The 21,956-nt window shown below is 46.1% G+C and overlaps 1 protein-coding gene and 1 long non-coding RNA gene across 8 annotated transcripts in view; one reads left to right on the top strand and one right to left on the bottom strand.

Annotated features, from left to right (window-relative positions):
* The window catches only part of LOC102162878, a 381,084-nt gene that overhangs the window by 207,491 nt on the left and 151,637 nt on the right, over positions 1-21,956 (bottom strand). The window lies entirely within an intron of this gene.
* Positions 1-21,956, top strand: part of TNR (tenascin R) — a 424,403-nt gene that overhangs the window by 369,532 nt on the left and 32,915 nt on the right. For all 5 annotated transcript variants that reach the window (XM_021063666.1, XM_013989629.2, XM_021063665.1 and 2 more), the window contains 9 exons: positions 8,091-8,180; positions 9,217-9,480; positions 10,079-10,348; positions 11,552-11,671; positions 12,502-12,648; positions 15,273-15,392; positions 18,396-18,539; positions 19,216-19,346; positions 20,520-20,652. In XM_021063666.1, coding sequence (XP_020919325.1) covers positions 8,091-8,180; positions 9,217-9,480; positions 10,079-10,348; positions 11,552-11,671; positions 12,502-12,648; positions 15,273-15,392; positions 18,396-18,539; positions 19,216-19,346; positions 20,520-20,652 — 1,419 coding nt within the window. The remainder of the gene's footprint in view (positions 1-8,090; positions 8,181-9,216; positions 9,481-10,078; positions 10,349-11,551; positions 11,672-12,501; positions 12,649-15,272; positions 15,393-18,395; positions 18,540-19,215; positions 19,347-20,519; positions 20,653-21,956) is intronic.

Here is a 21,956-nt window from a genome sequence, read left to right as displayed (position 1 = left end):
TGAAGAATGTTAGCATCCCCATTTTATGGATGAGGAAACCGAGGCTCAGGGAGCTTGGACACTTGCCCAGGTTCGCAAAGCAAGTAAGGGGGCCATGACGCAAAGGAAGTTCTGAATCCTAGGCAAAAGCCCCTCTCTTGGCATCTCCTTACTAAAGGACTAACATGGAAGGGACGGTCATCAAAACGTAAATGCTGCCGACTTGCAATGAATGGAAAGATTATTATGGAGGCAGGAGCTCAGAGAGGTTGATTTTTTTTTGATTTGCGTTGGGCTTATGAAATAAAAGTATAAATATATATTACACATAATTATCCCAGGGAGCTCACTGCTGGGAAGATTTATAAAGGCAAATAGCCTTATGTGATTTAAAAAGGGATTATAGTCATGTAAGGAAATCAAGCATGCCTGTACACGCTGAGATGCACACTACGAGGATAGCTGGCGCTCTTGCTGTGGTACCCAGGGGAAGAGAAGGAAAGATTCTGAGGGAGGGAAGAAGAAAGGGAGAAGTGTGACCCCAGCTCTAAACAGTTGTGTTTTCTCCCTCACTCCCCAACTTGGATGCCAAAAAAGAGAGATTTTCAGCTTTCTGAAACTTTTTGTTTTGGGTTTTTCGTCTGTCTGGTTTTGATTCCAAAGAAGTTATTGGCTTGTAGATATAAAACAAGACCCTGGCCACAATGAGAAGGGCATTCCAGGCTCCCCTAAAATGATTCCTCTCTGGCCAGAAAGAGCATGTAGGACTAGAAATTTCCAACACTGCCCATTCCCACCCTCTAGTCAAAAATAACTGGGACCCTAGCAGAAAGTCCCATTCTTTCTTGCACTAACTTTATTTGGATTCTCAGTTCTTTGGAACATGTTAAGAGTTGGGACTCTAGATTCTGTATTTAGGCTCAGCCACTTCCTGTGTGATTTGGGGCCATGGAATCAACAGTCTGAAGCCTCTGTTTCATCATCTGTAAAAGGGGAATGATGCCATTTGCCTCTAGTGTTGTCATAGGGCTTTAATGAGACCATATACTTCATGAGTTTAAGGTAGTTCTTCTAACATAGCGAAGTGCTCAATTCGTGGATGATGAGGATGAAGAAGGAGGCAGAGGAGGAGGTCTGAGCCAAAAGATGGTTTGGGAGGACCTCCCGTGGTACGTGTGGCCAGAGGGGAGACCCTGCTTCTCAAAGTGGGGCGTGGGGACCAGCAGCAAGGACATCACCCCAGAAGCTGTCAGAACCTTGCCCCCACTAGATCTGCAGAGTCAGAGCCTGCATTTTGGAAGCCCCTCGGGGGTGCTCACAGCCAGCCAACTTTAAGTCCTTCACCCTGTGGCATCTGTACCTGACACTCCCAGCAGAAGCCCTGGTCTCCACAGCCACCATTTACCCCTTCCCTGTGGAATACAGGCCCCTTACTCCAGGTCTCAGAGGCACACTTAGGGCTCACAGTGGCCCCCAGCCGCGCCCTCCCCCCACCCATCATATACCTCACCCTTGGCAACACAGAAGCAGGTCGGGGCACAGAATACCAAGTATTTCTTTTCCATTATTCTCTCTAGGCAATGCCCAGCAAATTCCCTCTGGAGTAGGAATTTGTTTCTGAACAACAGACTCTGTCTGCAATGATTTTTTTTTTTCTCTCTGCTCTGGTGATTTCTGTGTCCTTAATGATAAGTCTTTTTTTAGGCTCAGCCTCCCAGCCAGGATGATGTCTACTTGGCCTGTGTACCATACCTGGAGTCCCAAAGGGGTCCCCAAGCATCACATGCTTATGGGCTCACCAAGTTCCCTCTAGGTTAGAACTGGCAGCCTGTACCAGAGACTGGCGCCACTACTGTTGTCTAAGAAACACAATAAAGCATACAGAAAACTCTCGGTGGAGAGAGAGAGGGAGAAAAGGAAGGAAGGAAGTAGGGGAGAAAAGAAAGGAGATTCTCATTCTTTGCCTGGAATTTGGCAACCAACCACACAACAACAACAAAAGCCCTGCCTGGGACCAAGGCAAATGATAAACCCTGCCCTGGCCTCTGCATCTGCGGGGACTCTACTCATCTATCATCAGAAAGGCCTTGGCTGCAGTGTCTTGGGAAAAGGGGGCAGGGGTTTGTCTTCAGCCACCTGCAGTCTCTTGCCTGGTCCTCCCTTGGGAAAAGAAGCCCACACTTGAGGAGCCCTATGGCCGGGAGAGGGGCAGAAGGGCTGGCCTGTACGGCCACATGAGCACTGGGCTTTCTCCCAGCTCCAGGGCCTGGTCACCACTTCCCTCACCCCCACAGGGTGCCCCCTGCACGCCTCTTGATGACGCCTCCCAACCAGGTGCTTCTCTCTGCATCCTGACTACCTGATCTGTGGTCAACAAGCTGCTAATCAGAAGAATCATCAACAGGACTAGGAAACCCAGGGGTTTAAAGCTTCCTACAGACCTCACGGTGCAACATCGGATGGCGAGAAAACACAGACCTACAGCCAGCCAGCCAGCAACACACACACACACACACACACACACACACACATGCACGCACACACACACAGCTGTGGTTGACAAGCACATCCCAGTCAGGCCCTGAAAATTGCCCCCTTCCAGCCCTCTAGATGCTGGGGGCAGGAAACCAAGGCCTCTACCAAATTCCACGTTGTCTCCTTGGGGCCCAAGTGGCGGTCTTGTGGTGAGAAGGTGGGCTCCTCGAGGTGCTTGTCCATAAGAGAATTTTCCATGAGGAAACCCGAGACCCCCTGAGGAGTCCAGCTGGCAAATCAGCACTGACCGAGGCACTTGATGTTCACTTCACCTTGCTTGCACTCCCTGATGTGCCAGGGCCCAAGCCCCAGACCCTGTGCCAGACCTTCCAGGCCCTGCAGCTCTTCTGAGGAGGAGGAGTCAAGCATGAGCCTGGGGCCTGGGCCAGACCATGCAGAGCCTGCTCTGGGCGAAGTCACAGTGACCCCAAGTGGTAGCTTCGGTAAGGCACCCTCTGAGCACTGCACCACCTTCCAGGGGCTGCAGAGACCCACACAGAAGAGAGGAAAGGATGGAGGCTTCCCCACCCTCCTGCTCACAGAGTCAGGGTTGCTGTCCCCTTATTTGTGTTAAAGGGCTGGTGCAAGGGAACCAGGAGTCAAGTCAGGTGGGAATTCTTCCATTTCTGCTTTGGCTTCTTCATCAGGAGATGCCTGTTACAGCAAAGGCCTGGCAATGGGATGTTTTGTAGGATTTGAGGCGATGGCCCGTGTTCCTCATTAATCCCACTGGCAACAAGAAAGTTGCATCTGAGAACATTCCTGGGCGATTTCCTTTTCAGTATAGGTTTGTGGGACCAGACCCTTCCTTTAAGTCTGTGCAGAATCTTCTCTTGATGTTTGACTATCATCCACACCCAAAAAGCAGGGAGATGTTCTCCAGAGCCTGACTCATTCCAGGGAACCCTGGAGAAGCAGCTACCATTATCCAAGAAGATGAGAAAGGGGATCTTGGGAGCTTGGACCTCATTACATCAAAAAGTAGACTTCAGGAGTTCCCAGAAGATCCTGTCTCCAAATATCTTCCCATCTATGAAACCTCTGGTACCCAAATTCCCTGCTGGAAATTTCCCTGTGAGGGGCCCTATATTAGCTCCCTGGTTTTCATGGATTATTTTACCAGATCTACTTTGGCATATGTTATTTCCTCAGTCTGCAATGCCCTTTTCTGCAAGCAAATGTCCCCTGATCCTTCAAAACCCAGATCAAATATTCTCTCATGGAAGTTTTCCCAACGGTCCCAATACCTCCATTGCCCCCACCATGCTGACATGCATCATAGTTTTTCACTATACATACTGAATTAAAAAATTAAAAATCAAATCCCTTGACCCAAAGACCTAAGAGTCTAGTGAGGAGACCAACAAGAAAACAATAACAGTATAATATAATTGCTATGAAAACTAAGAGATTGACTGCAAACTTGAAAGGCAGATGTCTGCCAAATGCACTCGAGCCAACCAAATCCTGCACCCAGTTTGATAGATTTGAACTTGACAGATATTCTGGAGATGAGCCCAGGGATTTAGAGATGGAAAGGATCCCTATTTCTGCATGTCCACCTGAACCCAAGGAAGCCTGCAGACACCAGATGTCTTATTCATGTTTTTTTTTTTTTTCTGGCACAATAATCTCTGTTTCTTGGGCCTCCTTCTCCCCACTGCTTTCCTGCTAACAGCAGGAAGGCTGAAGAATAGGTCTCCTAAAAAGAGGGAAGTGAGTCACTCTGCCTTTGCTACCCGCCCACAGTCCTTGCAATGCAGGTGAGAACTTGCCAGGTCCCCTGGCTCTAGCTCTAATTAATCTCTTCCTGCTCACCATGCCCCATCCTGCCTGCCGGAGAATTCCACATCCCTCTCCCTCAACCTTCCCTCATCTTGGATAGCGTGCAAGGTTCCATTCAAGTCCCTTCTCTGGAAAGCCCTCTCTGGCTACTCCAGCCCACGCTGATGCCGAGCTCATCCCCCTTCTGAAAGGGATTTCTGAGTTAGCAGCCCTTGGTGTAGTATCAAGTGGCCTTCAAATTCCAATTTGCTTACTCCACTTCCTTCCACGAGCCTGTAAGACTCTTAGGGTCAGGGACCATGCTATGACATGTCAGAGAGAACAATGAACTTGGGTTCCAAACCTAGTTTTAATGTATATTAATTTTGCAAACTTGGTCAAGAAATGGACCTCTTGAATCCTCTGTTTACTCATAAGTAATGCCCTCCTGGCAGAGTTGCAGGGGAAAATAAGATAATATGTATGAATCTCTAAAAAACTATAGTTGATAATTGTCCTTTTGGCCCTCAGACACTCAAAATTCTCTTTTGATTTTTATCCCTCCTTGCTTTACTCTCTTCTTCATTATTCTTCTAGATTACCTATTGCATGCAGCTCAGTTCTTGGCATGTTATGGGTGCTCAATAAGGGATTAATTTCCTTCTCCAGTTACAGATCTCTTATTTCATTAAGGGCAAGGGTGGGTCCATTCAGCTCACCCTGGTATCCCCAGAACACAGCCTTTTGCCTGGCACAAAGAAAGCCCTCAGTAATGTTTGCTGAGTGAATGAACTGTGAGGGAGTTCGAAGAAGAATGGGTATCTGGTGAGAGAGTTGCGGAAGGTGTCACCCTCCAAGCTGAACAAAGGAAGTTCTATAAGGGATGGAGAGTGGTGGTTTCCTATGGGACAACTTTTCTGAGCTATTGTTAAGAAAGAGAACAGAGCCACTCATATGCTGGCACTTGCAGGAGCTGGATGGAAAGATAAAAGGAGCATTGACAGAGAGCAATGGGGTCTTTAAAAAGTGAGAAACCCCTAGGAGTCCTCCATGTGCTCATATATAAGTATAGTGGATATGCCTCGGATATGCATTTTCTTTTCTAGCAGAAGTGCATTGTACCTGCTGGCAAACAGCAACAATTCACTTGTAGCACAGAAAGAAAGCTGCTGAAAATCAAAGGAAAGCAGCAGGCAGGAACCTATAAGCTAGTCCCCCTTCCCCATCCCCTAGACAGAAAGCCTGGGAAGAGAGTACTTTAAATTCCACTCTGCAGTTTTCTGGGAGAAGATGCTTCCATTGTAAATTATTGAACATTTCATTTAAGCTTCATAAATAAGAAACTGGGATGAAAACGTTACATGTTAGATCTGTTTGGCAACATATAATTTCTGTCTTCTTCCTTCAATCTGTCACCCTCTGTCTACGTCGGAGAATTTCTACTTCATTACAGGCAATTGAAGGTCTCCATCAGTTGTCTGAGAAAAGTAGTTTGTGTCCCAAAGGTAATCTAATTTCTCCAACCAAGGATGTACCTGGGACTCGCCTGACATACTGAAGGAGATAAATGTGTGCTTCCAACGGATCTGGGGGCGTGGCAGCCGCCCAACTCAATCTAGCGGCAAGTGCTCCGCCCAGCCAGGGGTAGGTCCCACTGACGCCAGGATGCCCTGAATCACTGGTTCATCAGAGCCACCAGGCTATGCTTCAGCAAACTGACAACAGGTATGCTGAGGACCAACCTGTACCTGCCTGGGGCTCACCGACAAAGGACTCAAAATCCTGCCATAGTTCTCTGGGCAAGGTAGTAATAACACTGGCTCCCATCATGATGGGCCAGGCACTGTACTTAATACACATCAGCACATTTAGTATGGAAGACCTCAAAGTCAAAGTCACCTCCACCAGCGCTGACACTTTAGAGAAAGGACGAACTAAAGGTTAGGGAATGAAGGAAGATGGTCTGAGAAGGGGGAAAGAGGGCTAATGGTAACATATACCTTCAGGAAGGCTTGGTCAGTAAGGCCTGGTGGGTGCTGCCATACTCAAGCATGGGGGACGCATTGCACAGGCTGGACCAAAGCCATCTTGAGGAGGGGGCAGGGCCCTCTGGCTGCCACACAGAGTTCACCTTCCTTAAACTAAGCCATTTGTAGAGGAAATGCTGCCTGATGCCTTTCCTATTACCTCAGAGATCCTGGGGAAATCACGGCAGCTGTTCTGGAGAAGGGATGAAATGAAGGGAAGATGGTGAAAAGACACCCCCCCCACACACATTTCTTGATGAAATTCCATTCCGGTACTTCGAAAAGAACACATCTCATATATGTGCAGAATAGCATGATCATCAGCCTTGCTTCTGTTGAGTCCACACACGGCCCCAAAAAGAACCTCCCAGAAGAAATCAAGCTGACAGTGAGGGGCCCCACAGGTGTGGTTTCATCTTGTTGCATCTTCCTACAATCCCAGACCTAATAAGTGAGGGTGAGGTTGATGCTAGTTTGATGCTAGAATAATGACCCACGAAGATGTTCACATTCTAATCCCTGGAACGTGTGACTATGCCATCTTACATGGCAAAAAGGAAATTGTAGATGTGATTAAGGATGTTAAAATAGAGAGGTTATCCTGAATGATCTAGGTGGGGCTAATGTCATCATGAGGGTCCTTATAAGAGGGATGCAGGGAGACTAAAGTCACAGTAGAAGATGGGACCGTGGAAGCAGAGCACAGACAGAAAACCAGATTTGAAACTGTTATGCTGCTGGCTTTGAAGAAGGATTATGGGGCCATTATCTGATGCATGAGGGCAACTTTAGAAGATGGAAAAGGCATAGAAACAAATTCTACCCTAGAACCTCCAGAAGGAATGCAGCCCTGCTGAATTACTTTAGACTTCAGACCTCCTGAACTGTAACATGACAGAAGTGTGTTGTTTTGAGCCACTAGGTTATAGAGCCGTTTTTTGCATCAGCAATACGAAATTAATATACCAGTCAAACCAGTTAATCTGAAAATGGTGGTAGGAAAGGGTAGGGAGACCTCAGATAATTCCAGGCATTCTGGGAGGCTCCCAGCGATCCTCTGTATCGAACCCTAAAGCATTTCCCCAGAGAGGCTTATATCCTGTAGTTGAACAGTTTTTCCATTTTTTTTTCATAGTCCCCCATAAGTCATCTTAGCAATGACTCTATAGCTTTAAGTACCCTGGGGCCAGGATTACAGACCTTGGTAGGGAGCCCACAGCAACAGGACTTCTGCATGGCTCTGCATTAAAGGCCTGACAGCCCTGTGCTCGGCAAGAGAGTCCATCCACAGTTGCTACCCAGAAGGGATGCAAGAGTCTCTATATGGCCCCAGTCCCTACCTATAAAAGGTGCAGCTCAGTCTTTATCCACAATGTCCACAAATGCTTTAAAGGCTTTTGTCCACACAGTCCTTATCAACTACAATTCCCCCAATTCACAATGTAAGCAAGAAATCCCTTCACCAGTTATAGCCAACCTGAGACTCGAGGAAACCTTCCACAGGAGAGCATATTCTGAAGGTCACTGACAAGGGCAGCTTCAATACCCTCCAAGGAGACCAGCAGCAAGAAGGAAGCTCTGCACTGACCGGTTCATCCTGTTGACTTGATATGGATTTCCTAAGTGGCAAAACTGGGATTTCCTAATAGGTAAAATTATGAGGGGGATTCAGGAAGGATTAAACACAAGATCTGAACAAGGGCCTGAGGTCATCCGCTTCCCTCCATTCAGCCTCTCCACCCCCAACACACATGGAATAACATTTTTTTCTGCATCTACCAATAGATCTGGTGCCTGGCACTGAGTATGGAGTTGGAATATCTGCCGTCATGAGCTCACAGCAAAGTGTACCAGCCACCATGAATGCCAGGACGGGTGAGTAGGAGGGCTTGTGTGGAAGGAGGCAAGGATTGGTCAGAAGGCAAGGTCCCTAGTGACCAGGTGCCCATGTGACTATTATCAGCCTAGGAACATCTTTCTTCAGCTCTCGGGGTCCCCGTGCCTAACCTCTGATATCTGACATGCAGGATGGGGTCCCACCCTCTTCCCCACAGATCTGTGCATGGTCGCCCTGGTCTGAAAGGCTGCCCACAGCTGTACAGAGCAGAGGTGGAAAATCCCATATAGGCTGGTGTCGTAGCAAGACCTTCTAGAGCACCCAACAGCAGGCAAAATGTGGCACTCCTCACCATGTAGGACAGAAGCCCTCAGAAAGGCCACAGGGTAAAGGTCTAGACTTGGAAGCAACCCATTCAGTCTAAGGGCAATGGAAAAGTCCACTGAGACCCTTGCTATTCTGGATCCAGCAGTTTTTCATCTAAATCCTGGGCACATTCCAAAATCACTTTAAGTACCCTAGGTACAAGCAGCCTGGGCTGGGCTGGGGATTTTGAACCCATCTCCATCCCAGGGCTATTCAGAATAGACAACCTCTTAAAGAGCTATGTGGACATGGGGCCCCAGGAGTCCTCAGGGCTTATTGCCTGCACACCCATGGCCAGGTCAGTCAAAATGGCATCAGGAACAGAGGTAGCTATGGTTGCCAGGAACAGCATATCTCTACTTGATGGTGGCTCCTGTTTCGCCCTGGTTGGCTCATTGAGAAAGGCTTGGAGAAAATGAATGTGGAGAGCTTAAAAATCAGCAGCCAGCTTTATCCCAAAGATGCATGTATTCTAGTGGCACTGGAGTTTACTGATTCTTTTCTGTAGATTATTCATCTATATGCCAAGCCCCTGGCCAACTTTCAAAGGGAAGGTGCTTAACAAAGTGTGAGGTCAGCAATGAGAAGCCAATCTTCATGGTCAGCAGACCCGCTGATAGCTTAGAAATCCACAGGGAGTCCAATTCCAATAAATACTGGCCCTTGTGTGAAACTTATGTAAAAGAGACCACTTATGTTGATCCACAGAACTTGACAGCCCTCGAGACCTCATGGTAACAGCCTCCTCAGAAACCTCCATCTCCCTCATCTGGACCAAGGCCAGTGGCCCCATTGACCACTACAGAATCACCTTTACCCCATCCTCTGGGATCGCCTCGGAAGTCACCGTGCCCAAGGACAGGACCTCATATACACTGACAGACCTAGAGCCCGGGGCAGAGTACATCATTTCAATCACAGCGGAGAGGGGTCGGCAGCAGAGCTTGGAGTCCACTGTGGATGCCTTCACAGGTGCCAGAGCAGCAGAAATCTCAGCTGCATCCAGGGATTGACGGATCTTAGTGTGAGAAAGTCATCAGGGCAACTCACTCTTCCAAAGCCCCATTTGCTTTAGAGAAAGGAAGAATGTAGATAGAGAAAAAAGAGCTAGAAGAGAAACTGATAAATACCTCAAGAGGTAATTGTTGGAAGGAAAGGGAGAGATGAACAAGGCTACCTACATGCCTGAAATTTGGGGTCTGGTTTCCTATAGGCTGGACATAGTGGTTGCTTCAGTTCATCTTTCTCTGCCTGCACTAAACCAGTGGGTATTCAGAGGATCCATGGGATCATGTTAAATTCCTTCCAGGATAGAGGCTTTAGATCCTAGATCAGTATTATGAATAATGCCAGTTTTACACTGTTGAGAGTGTTCATTTTTCAGTGTGTGGCTTGAAGAAAGGAGGGTGGACAGGACAGGAGTGAGGATGTGGAAACTCTGGGTCATCAGGTGAAGGTGTAGTCCTTACTAACGAGGAAAGCAGATCTCTTCAGTCAGATGGCTCTTCTACCCCAGTGGCCTCACCACCTCACCGGTATTTAAGAACCATCCATGTCCTCTGCTTTGCAGGCTTCCGCCCCATCTCCCATTTGCACTTTTCTCACGTGACCTCCTCCAGTGTGAACATCACCTGGAGCGACCCATCCCCTCCAGCAGACAGACTCATTCTGAACTACAGTCCCCGGGATGAAGAGGAAGAGATGATGGAGGTCTCCCTGGATGCCACCAAGAGGCATGCTGTCCTGACAGACCTGCAGCCAGCCACCGAGTACATTGTGAACCTGGTGGCCGTCCATGGCACAGTGACTTCTGAGCCCATCGTGGGCTCCATCACCACAGGTGAGGCTGCAGGACTTCATGGCCAGTGATGAAGGGGGTTCTCACAGTTACCTTTGACAAGTCAATGACTTACAAAGAGAAAGCCGTAGGAGTAGGAGATTATCTCGTTTGTCTAGTGAGGGTCCATGAGTTGTTCTGAAACAGCCACCTCTTCCAGGGCTTCACAAAATGTATAAGACAGGAAGCTTCTAAAGGAGGCAGGATGGTTCAATGTCTTGAGGAGGCCAGGGCTTGAGTGCATTGGTCCAGAGGTCCTCCCGCTACCAACTTAGGAGAAGGTCCTAGAGAGAGCTAGTCTCCAAGAGGAAACCCTTCTACAATGAGGAGACATCTGTTCCTGTTCTGGAGAGCCATCTCTTAGCAGCCCAGTAAGTCCGCTGATATGAATGATGCTTCTTCAGAATCCTATGGGACTAACATGCAAACACATAGAAAGCTGATACTCTGAGAATGGGGTTGATCTGCATGTCGTTTGGAAAACACAGGTACTCTGAGATGAACTGGCTCGCTCGCATCTCATCCTCCTCAAATACAATCACAAATATGAGTGTGCATGTGGATGAGGACATGTGTGTTTGGGTGGTTTCCTACATCCTTCCAAGAACTCACAAACTGAACAAGTGGATTAAACACTCAGCTGGTTTTGCCCCTGCAATCTTCCAGTAGTCAAAACCAAAAATACAGCATAAATAAAATACAATTTAGGAAAGTGGATTTGTTCTGGACTTGTGCTCTGAAATCCCTCCACAGTCAATAGCAATTTTTCTAAATTGAACAAAAGGTAGTTGATAAAAAATAAATAAATAAAATAAAATAAGACATAGAGGCAGAGTTGGGTTTGTCTAAGAGAAGTTGCCCTGGAGAAAATGACCATGACTCCCAGTTCAAAACAAAACATACAAACTTAAAGGAAATTCCCCAATTGGCCTTCAGATAGGTAATGGTTGCTGCACAGGCACAGACCTTGACAGCTTGACTTCATGTTGTTAAAATATTCTCCAGGAGCATGGCTCTGGCCATACCTATGAGGTTTCAGGTGAGACTTCACCCTGATCATGGTTTTAAGAATGCCCTAGGATAAAGTAAATTATTGCCTGCCTCTGGGGTACCATTAGCTCTTGGTCCACATAAAACCAAAAGTAGGATTTCTTTTTCACACTGTGCTTTTCTCTCTTTCTCCCATGACCACCTGGGTCCTCATAGGAATCGATCCACCCAAAGACATCACAATTAGCAATGTGACCAAGGACTCAGTTATGGTCTCCTGGAGTCCTCCTGTTGCATCTTTTGATTACTATCGAGTATCGTATCGGCCAACACAAGGTAATAAAGTTTATTGATTTCACTACTGCAGCTGGATGAAGATTATTATGGGAGAACTAGAATAGCCCAGAAGATCTCACCCCGCTGCAGGCATCTTCCCCCCTCTCTGTAGCATGCTCCATCAGAATGAGAGTGGGTTGATACAGTTACTCAGAAAGCAGGCCCTTCACCAGTAGAGTGAAGCATGGTACTTGGTCACCATTATCCAGACAGTGTAGTGAGAAACAAGGAACTCTAAAAGAATCTGCCAAGAGCTAGGGTGACATGCACTTTTCTAAGGATTAAAGCCCAAGCCTAAAACCCCCAGGGCACACCTAAAGATACCTCAGAGTCAGATGGAGCCTTGAAGGGAAGCACAGTGACAGTGGCCTCATTACTGCCATTCCAGCCAAGTTATGAGTCAGAAGAAGTTGGCCCAGACCTCACCTGCCTCCTGCCAGTTCTTACTGGTGCATGTGGAATTGTTAATGAAGTGGAGGGTATACTCGCTGCCAGTGAGGGGGTGAGAGAATTTGCCAGACTACCCTGTCTCTGGGCTGCATGGACCACTCTTGGCAGTCATGCCCTCTATACTGCTTTAGGACCAGCTTGTTAGAAAACCACTTTTAAAATAATGGTTTTTCTCTTTGTTCCTGGGAACCTATAAAAGGAGGGAGTGGGATCAGCATGCAAGGTCTGTTCAACATCCAACATTTCCAGGCCACCCCTCCCCACACTGGGTGCTGAGCATTGCACCCATCAGGGCTTCAAGACCAAGCGCCACCAGGACTGTACAATGAGTGGCGTCAATGCAGGAGTGACTGAACTTTAACTCTGGCTTCTGCTCTTAGTGGGACGCCTGGACAGCTCAGTGGTGCCCAACACAGTGACAGAATTCACCATCACCAAGCTGTACCCAGCTACCGAATATGAAATCAGCCTCAACAGCGTGCGGGGCAGGGAGGAGAGTGAGCGCATCTGCACCCTCGTGCACACAGGTGGGCATGTCTCCCTGTCACAGCCCAAGTCAGCACCGTGGCTGAGGACCTGTGACCAACAGAAGAGGCAAAATTGAAGTTATTCCGGCTAATGCACATGACAGTGGTTCCAGGATACCAGGCTCCACTCCTGGGATCACACTGACTCACACCGTTATGCAAAGCAGTCAGCAATTGTCTCCCCTTTGACATTCTTCTGTAATTCCAGTTTAGAGAGTCACCCTTTAAGAGTTTTACTGGTTTAGCTCATAAATTTTCATGGAATTTCCAATACGAAAAGTGACCTTTCAAAGACTCATGACAGAAGTGAATTCCAGAGCAGACATCTGATGCATCCCATCTAATTTTACCTTAGAGGAAAAAGTATGTAGTTATTCCAGGAACAATCCTCGGAGTCATGAAACTCCTCATCCCATATGACTAGAAACCACCCAAGAGCTGCATCAGCGCTTTCCTCTAGAAAATGAGCCCCTTAGATGGGCCTGAGGATAGAGCTCCTGCAGCAGCTCCACTGCCCTCCTTCTCTGACCCCTCAGTCGGCCCATCATGCAGAACTAGGAGAGATTTGCTGTAGAAGTCACGAGAGGGGAAAGCCAACATTTTCTGTTCCCAACCCCCAGACCTACCTCTCAGTAAAGCTATTGTTCCTATAGCACAGAGGAAAACATCCAGCTTGCTAATTGAGAGAGAACGCCTGGATTTCCTGAGGTTGCTTACTTTCCTCAGAGAGTGGTGTTTCCTGCATGAGGGCAATGTAATTGGGAATTCCTCACTGCTTTTGTAGATGCTCTCACAAGCCCAGAAAGAGCATCTCTAAGGCCATGGCTAAAGAAACATTGCTGCAAAAATTCAGAAATAAAACTATTCCTCTAAAAACTACACACAGGATGCTCTCACCTTGCCTAATCTCCTTCTATGCCTATGACTACAGATAATATAGCCATATTTTTGGTTCAGTCTTCCCCTTTCTATCAAGTTATCTATGACCATAGAAATATCAGCAGATAGGAACCTGAAATGATACCCAGTGAGTTAAAAGAAGCCAGCCGGTATGTCCCTTAAAGTCTTAGAAATTCATGGTAAAGAAATTAGGGTTTTCTCAGTGAGGACAATAAAATGGATTTCAAGAGCCTCCTACCCCTAAGGTAAAAGAGAACAGCAACTCAAATGAAAAACTCATTCTTTGGCTTTTGGGGCACAGAGGCAAGCATGTCTAAAGCAGAATTTCAATAGTGTACCAACTCACCCTTCCTTCCTTCAAGTGCAGGAAGAGTTATTTTGGAAACTCCCCATAACCAGATTGCTCATAGAAATAAACGTCTTGTTTTGCTGTTGTTTTTTATTGTTGTTTTAATGTGAGGGCTATGATTTTTTAACTTTTGAAAATGAGTACTCCTCGGGGTCTCATGGCTGATCTTAGAGAAGTCAAGTTAACCATAGTCTCATAAGACTTTTCTTCTTCTTTTTTCTTTAAATGTCCTGAGACTTGGTGCCCATTTTTTTTTAATTTTTTTTATTGTTATTTCCCCCAACACACTTTTTTTTTCCACTGTACAGCATGGGAACCCAGTTATATATACATGTATATATAAATTTTTTCTCCCATTGTCATGCTTTGTTTCTTTTCATGAGGTTACATGTGAAGACCTCGTTCAAGGCACTGATTATGGATACAAATCAGATGTTAAAACTGTAAGCACAATTTATGGTTGTTTCTTTGAAATGAAGGACATAGGCTAGTGATAAAAACCTTCAGTTAGAGAACAAGAGTACAGACCAACAGCACATCTTGGTCCCCCAAAGTAAATTCTATGACATGCTGGTTGAACTGATGCCTAAATTATTGTAATAGCATGAATTTCTAAAATAAATCCCAACTTTCTGGAAGGGAGATGAGCTTAGGCATAGAGCTTAGGCAAATGAGAATGCAGACGTGGTGCTCTGAGAAGCAGACTCTGTTCCTCCACAAGCACTCCTGGCTCTTGACCTCTATGCCACAAAAAGGGATCCCCAGGACTCAGGATGGATCGGCCTCCTGAATAGCAAAGCAAGAATTCAATAATCATATCTGACTTTAAAGGCAACCTGAGGCACATCCCTTCGAAGTTCCAGGTGCTGGGGTTACTTCCTGACATCATGTAACTCCCCCCACACTCCCGGAAGTTCATCAACAGAGACTGTTCCACAAGGAATACCCCTTATATGTAAGAAAGGACAAAAGGCCTGGCAAGCATATTCTCTCACTAACTAATGAAATATCACAGTTTCTGTATGTTCTTAGTTTCTCCATCTGGGTTTAAATGTCTGAAACACAATAGCCATACCTTGGGCTCCTCCATAAGACGTGATAGTACGCTCCACATAAGAAGTTAGTGAATGAATTTAAAGGAAGATCTGAGCACAATCAGGGAGCACTGGGTATTTGAGGGGAGGAGGAACAGGAGAAGAGGAAGGGGTGGATGGAATCAGAAGCAGGGAAAGGAAAGAGGTCTTCTCTCACTTGGTTATTTTGTACAACACACCAGCGGACATGCATTATGGGTAAAACTATAGGAGATAGTTCACTGCACTTCCATCCTGCCATTCCTCTTACCTTTACCTGATATTTTCCTATCCTGTTTCAGCCATGGACAATCCTGTGGATCTGACCGCTACCAACATCACTCCAACAGAAGCTCTGTTGCATTGGAGGGCACCAGTGGGCATAGTGGAGAACTACGTTATTGTTCTCACTCACTTTGCAGGTGGGTGTCTGCAGGTCTATGCATTAGGCAGGTGGGAATGGTGGGGACTAGGGCTGAAGAATAGTATGAGAGTGAAAACAAAACACTTTATCAGTCTGAGAGAAAATTAGAAATTTTCCTGCTTTAACTTCACCATAAAGCCCTCAAGATATCCCCCAAATTCTGTGAACTGTTATCAACCATGGGCATTGAGAAAGCTGAATCTAAAAGGTAAAGAAAGGTATGTAACCAAAGGCAATCACAGGCAGACATAGCACTTGAAAGACAAAACTCTGAATTGAGCTGAACTTGCCCCCAAAGTGCTATGGGCAAGAAAACTGACTTTTCTAGATATTTACAGAGTAATGAAAATACTCAAGGACCATGTTTGAAATCTATAATCTAAGATAACAGGTGACAAAGGATTCAGAACTATTAAGCCTTCATGCTGCTTTGGTCTTCTCTACCTATATCCAAGCCAAAAGGTTGAGCCACCATGAAATCTTGAGTTTCAACTTTCTCTTCACGATACTTGTTCACCTTAATGCTGTTTGCAAAAGTTGAATAGAGAAGCCTAAAGCAAAATAGTGTTGAGTAGTACAAGTGTCTAGGCCTAGGAAAATTCTTCCCCTGCCTAAATTATACATGTGTGCACAGAATATTATGGGTTATAGTCAGGAATCTAGAGAACAAAGATGCCAGAAGACAGAAGGCAGACATATGTTGTAATTTTCGAAAATGACAGACGAAGCCAGTTCCGTAAGCTGCAAAGTCAACTGATTGTCAAAGCTTGGGACATTAAAAACCAAAACAGACTATTAAATAACTTGGAAAACAATGAGTGATTACTACATACCAGCACAGGTTCACAAAGAATGAGTTTTATGAAAGCCACTTTATGTCCTTTTTTTAAATAGGCAAATCTGCTAGCACATATTAGTATCTCAGCACAGCATTAGAAAGACCCACTAATCACTGAGATGGTGGATCATATTTGGAGTTAACATAGCTCACAGAATGACCTTCCTAGGAGAATAAATATCATTATTATGGATACATCCTGACCCACTGTGTGCATGAACAAGCCACTTCAACTCCTACCATCCCTCCTTATACAGTGTGATCCTGCATTTCTTAACTCTCACCTGCCTTCTCAAACCACCATGCATTTGTACATGTTCTTTACCAGGAAATGCTCTCCCCACCTGTCTGCCTGAAAAACCCCTCTTTCAAGACTTGGTTTTAACAATTTCCCTCTGTCAAAGCTCTCATTGTTCCCTTAAGGCAGTTAGATGCACCTGCTCACAGATATGGCATTGTCTCTGCAGCAGCTGGTATTACTGCTGGGGTGCGGGTTTGATCCCCAGCCCAGCACAACAGATGAAGGTCTGGCATTGCCACAGCTGTGGCACAGGTCATGGCTGCAGCTCAGATCCAATCTAATTTCCTTTCATTCAACACTTTTAATGCCTTTCCATGTGCCAAGCCCTCTCTAAGGCTCTAAAGATTCAGAGACAAAACATGAGTTCTTGTCTTCACAGAAGTCATTCCTGGTGATGATGCAGACAAGTAAACAGTTACAACTCGATGTGGGCACTGTCATGATATGGGCAACCGCAAAACACCTTGGGGAAGAAAGAAGGCAGATCTTAGATACAGTTATTGAAAAAGAGAATAGAGGAAGAAAGGAATTCCAAGAAAAAGAGCAGCCTGTGAGCATTTGGAGAGAGCTCAGGGAGTTTAAGGAAGTGTCATAGTTGATGTGGCTGGAGATTTGACTATTGGCAGCGTGTTGCAAAAGAGGCTATTAAAAAAGATAGAGGCATTATGTGAGCTCTTCCAAAGGGCTATTTTACATTTTAACCTGTTTGCATGCCTTTCTGTGCCTTTAGAGCACAAAAAAACGTGAAACCTCAGCCTTTCCATGGTTTGGAGAAATGCCTAGTAAATTCTGTTAAATGCTGACTAACTCAGGATAATTCTCAAGACACAATAAGAGGGCTGGCCTTGATCTAATGAACAGTTTTATCAACAGCTTGAATGAATACTGAGAAGACATGAATACCAAACTTGTGTATAAAACAAAACTGTGATCAACAGAATCCAAATTCAGATATATTTTAATGAACTGAAACAGTGGCCCCAAACCCAGTCAATGAGGCAAAATGCAGTAGAAATGAAAGCAAACTTCCTCCCACGGGTGCAAAAAAACCCAACGAAAATCAACTACACAAGGCTAGGTTGGGGAGGGGGTTATAAATAAGATCTTTGATTAGTAATAATCCAGCATGTGATAACAATACCCCATGACTGTCTCAAAACCCAAAGGATTAATATACATAATTGGCACAAACAGAAGCAGAAATTGACCCTGTTTCTTTCCTTGTCAGTACATCTCAATTATTGTTCTCAGTTCTCCTCTAAGTTTGCATTTAAGCAGGGATACTGATAAATTGTTACTTGTTTAAAGAAAGGCACCCAGGATTGTGACAGTGTTAGAATCATCACATACGTAATGGGGGTTGAGGGTTGAGTTTTCTCAGTCTAGAAGAAAAAAGACATGATTAGGAGGTGGGGGCAGGAACGTGTCATGTAGACAAAGGATCTGGTTTATTCTTGTAACTCCAGAGACCTGAATAGAAATTACACAAAGACAATTTGGCCTCCAAATAAGGAATACTTTTTTCAATTAAGATGCAAAACAAGGTGAGAAGAGATCTTTGTATGGAATAAAATGCTAAGCTAAATAACCTCTGAGAGATTTTTTTTGGCAGGAGTTCCCTGTGGTGCAGTGGGTTAAGGATCCAGTGTTGTCACTGCAGTGGTTCCGGTTGCTGCTGTGGCTCAGGTTCAGTCTCTGGCCCAGGAATTTCCACATGTCGACGGTGTAGCCAAAAAAGAAATAAAAAGCTTTTTTCCCAAATTCCCTAATATTGTATCTTTAGGAAATGCCTTTGGATCTGATACATCTTTCCTGAATTGAATAGCCTTATTCCATCCTTATCTGTATCCATCTGATTTCAGTTGCTGGAGAGACCATCCTGGTTGATGGAGACAGTGAGGAGTTCCAGCTCGTTGACCTGCTTCCTAGGACCCACTACACCGTCACTATGTATGCTGCCAGTGGGCCTCTCACCAGTGGCACTATCAGCACCAACTTCTCTACTCGTGAGTATATCCTCAGCTACATATCCTGCATCCTGGGAGGCTTTTGTGGATCCTGAAAATGACCAGTTTCCATGACCTGGACTAGATTACAGCCTATAGGCTTTGGACAGTGCAGCTATGAGCTGTTCTTATTTTAGTTAACTGTGGCCCAAGTGCCAATGAAAGTGAGTTGTAGCTCTCTCTTCTTGGTCTGGCTGACAGCAGTAGAAACAGGGCAAAAGAGGCCAGTGCTGGGAATGCATCTGGTCCAGAAAAGTCTGATGGATATTTAAGGGCTTGATATAGGGGAGAGAGTTGCTGGGTGCAGTCATGGCCTGGAGAACAGTACAAAAAAAAGCATAGATGTGGGAATGTTTTAAGTTCAAGAATGAACTCACAGACATGCGGGTTTAACAAGGTCATGATTTCAGAGCCAGAGGGTCAGATTGGAAGCTGTCACATCTAGGCCCAGCGGGCCAGGTGAGGGAAGAGGGGAACAGCTGCAAGAATGATCATGACATGGAATGATTATCTCCTGATCCAGGAGTGCCCTGTATGTTCTTGTCCAAACTAGAAGTGGGGTCAGCACAGGAGCAGCCCAGAGACCTCACAGGTGGACATATTGATCCACATGGCAGGAATCAAAGAGGGGGGAATGGGAGGGGCAGGCACTCCTGGCGTTTTCTCCTCTTTGCAGTCCTGGACGCTCCTGCAAATCTGACAGCCAGTGAAGTCACCAGACAAAGTGCCCTGATCTCCTGGCAGCCTCCCAGAGCAGAGATTGAGAACTACGTCTTGACCTACAAATCCACCGATGGAAGTCGCAAGGTGAGATTTTCTGGAAAAAGGAAAGACCATTTTTTTTTTGTCAAGCAACCGTGGGGAACAAACTAGGCTTGCCATTATGGATGCATGGCATGCTGTTGAGGAAAGAGCCCTTGAACGCAAGACAGAGATCTGGATGCGAGTCCTGCCTCCACTGTTACTCTCTACTCAAGTCGAGGCAAAGCACTAAACCTCCCTGAGCCTCAGTTTCTTCTCCAACTTATGGGGCATCTACCTTGCACCTCCACTCAGTTATGTGATGCAACAAATACAGTGATGTACCAACTCCCAAGCCAATATAAGTACATGCTGTTGGAATGAATTGTCACTAGCAGGACCAACAAAACATAAGCTGGATACCAAATTTGACAGGCCTGTAGGCCTCAGGATAAGCATTATAAAGTCTATCAATAAATAGCCCACAGTAAAGAGATGACAAATTTCAGTTCCGTTTTGTTTTGTTTTTTGTTTTTTGCTTTTTAGGGCACCTGAGGCAAATGGAAGTTCCCAGGCTAGGGGATGAATTTGAGCTACAGCTGCTGGCCTACACCACAGCCACAGCAGCATGGCATCTGAGCTGCATCTGCAACCTACACCATAACTCACAGCAATTCAGGATCCTTAACCCACTGAGCGAGGCCAGGGATCAAACCCGCATCCTCATGGATACTAGTGGGGTAGTTAACTGCTAAGCCACGAAGGGAACTCCCAAATTTCAGTTTCAGGTGAGCAGTTGAAACAGTCTACCTAGAGCACTGCTTGTCAAACTTTTGTTACCAGTGGAATCCTTTTTAAAAGTGAAATCATACTCAGAAGCCAAATACACAGAATACATTTAAGTAGAGCTACACTGTTGGACATGGAAGAAGGGAACCTACGATCTGATTCCTCAGGCCTCCAGGAGGCCCAGTGCAATCCGCAAACCCTTGGGTTCAATAATCCAGGGCCCAAGTTTATCCCCACATGCAAACATGAGAATGCTGCTGGCCTCAATCTCACATGGGGAGCTGCTCTCTCTGCTTATTGGAATGGTTTCCTCCCTACATAATCTGGGATGGAAAGGACAAAAATGGCCATTGCAATACTGACCATGGGGGGTCTGGACCTCCCTTCCTTGCTTCTCTCCATGACAAGCTGGTACCTCTTCCATTCCCCTCCCCCGGGCTCATCCTGCAGGAGCTGATTGTGGATGCGGAGGACACGTGGATACGACTGGAGGGCCTGTCTGAGAGTACAGACTACACAGTGCTCCTGCAGGCAGCCCAGGACACTGAGCGGAGCGGTGTCACCTCCACTGCCTTCAGCACAGGTGAGACATTGATGGCCACCTGGATGCCTCTCCTTCCCCGCATGGCATTTGGCTCCTTGGCAGCCTCTGCTGAGACTTGGCCAGAAAGGAGCCCATCACAGAAACTCAACTGCCTCTTCCTGCAAAGGAAAATAAATATTTCCTCCACTCCTACCTTCCCCAATTCCAAGGCCCTGCCTGGAACCTCTCACTACTCAGGCAACCATAGGAACCAGCAGCTGCAAATTCCTGATCCACCTGTACCAACTAAATGCACCAAGTCAGACAGCAGACTCCCACTTAGACTTTCCCAGGTGTTTTCCAGCAGAGTTTGTCCTTCCCTCCTTCCGTCCTCTGCTGCCTGTAATCAGACTCACCTAGTAGAAGTCTCAGTAGCAAAGTCCCAATATTAAATCTACAGTTCTTCATACACAAAGCACTTTGGCATTCCTATGGTCTCAACTCATCCTTATAACAACTGGTGAGAAGGGCCTTATTAGTCCCATTTCATCACAGATGATGAAACTCAGGTGCATGGAACTCAAATGACTTACAAGGTAGTAAGTGGCTGAGTCAGAATTTGAACCAGGGTCTTCTATGTCCTGGGCTTATCCTGCCTCCCCTCATTTAAGTATCAGCAGAAGATCCTGGAAATGTCCTTAAGAGATAAGGGTATTCTAATGTGTATACAGGAAATAAACTAATATCAGACCTTCAAGGGCTGTCTGACAGGCACTGTTCTCACTGCATTACATGTACCCTCTAATTTAATCTTCATGACAGCCTGTGAGTAGGTTCTAGTGTCCGTATTTACAATGAGGAAATTGGGACACAGAGAGGTGGGGTAACTCACCCAAGACACAACAGCTCTTTGTAGAGCTGGGATTTGACCCCCATTGTTCTGGCTCTGGGGTCTGTGCTATTAAGCCTTTCTGCCACTTCCCACGGTGCACTCTGTAGACTATAACAAGGGACTTCCTGGTCCTGACTTCGTATTCTCTCTGCTCCACATTCTGGGGGTGGGACTGAGCATAGTGTGGGGCAAGGGTGGACATGTCTCTTATCACCAGTCATACCTCTGCCTGCCATCTCAGAGCACCAGGATGACGGGGTTCCTGTCCACACCCCAGAGCCCATCCTCCCATCACAGAGAGAGGTGGCCGAAAGTACCCCATTCCTACTCAGGTGTCTCTCCACAAGACTTGTTCTAAATGACAAAACTGGACACTGGACCAAATACACCAAAATCTCACCAGTGGTTCTTGAGGTTAGTGAGGTAATAAGTCCTCTTTTGCCTTCTTTTTTACACTTTTCAATATCTTGCA

Source organism: Sus scrofa, chromosome 9 (genome assembly GCF_000003025.6).
Source record: "Sus scrofa isolate TJ Tabasco breed Duroc chromosome 9, Sscrofa11.1, whole genome shotgun sequence".
NCBI classification, from domain to species: domain Eukaryota; kingdom Metazoa; phylum Chordata; class Mammalia; order Artiodactyla; family Suidae; genus Sus; species Sus scrofa.
Note: the sequence above shows the minus strand (reverse complement) of the source record. Positions and strands in the feature narration are given on the sequence as shown.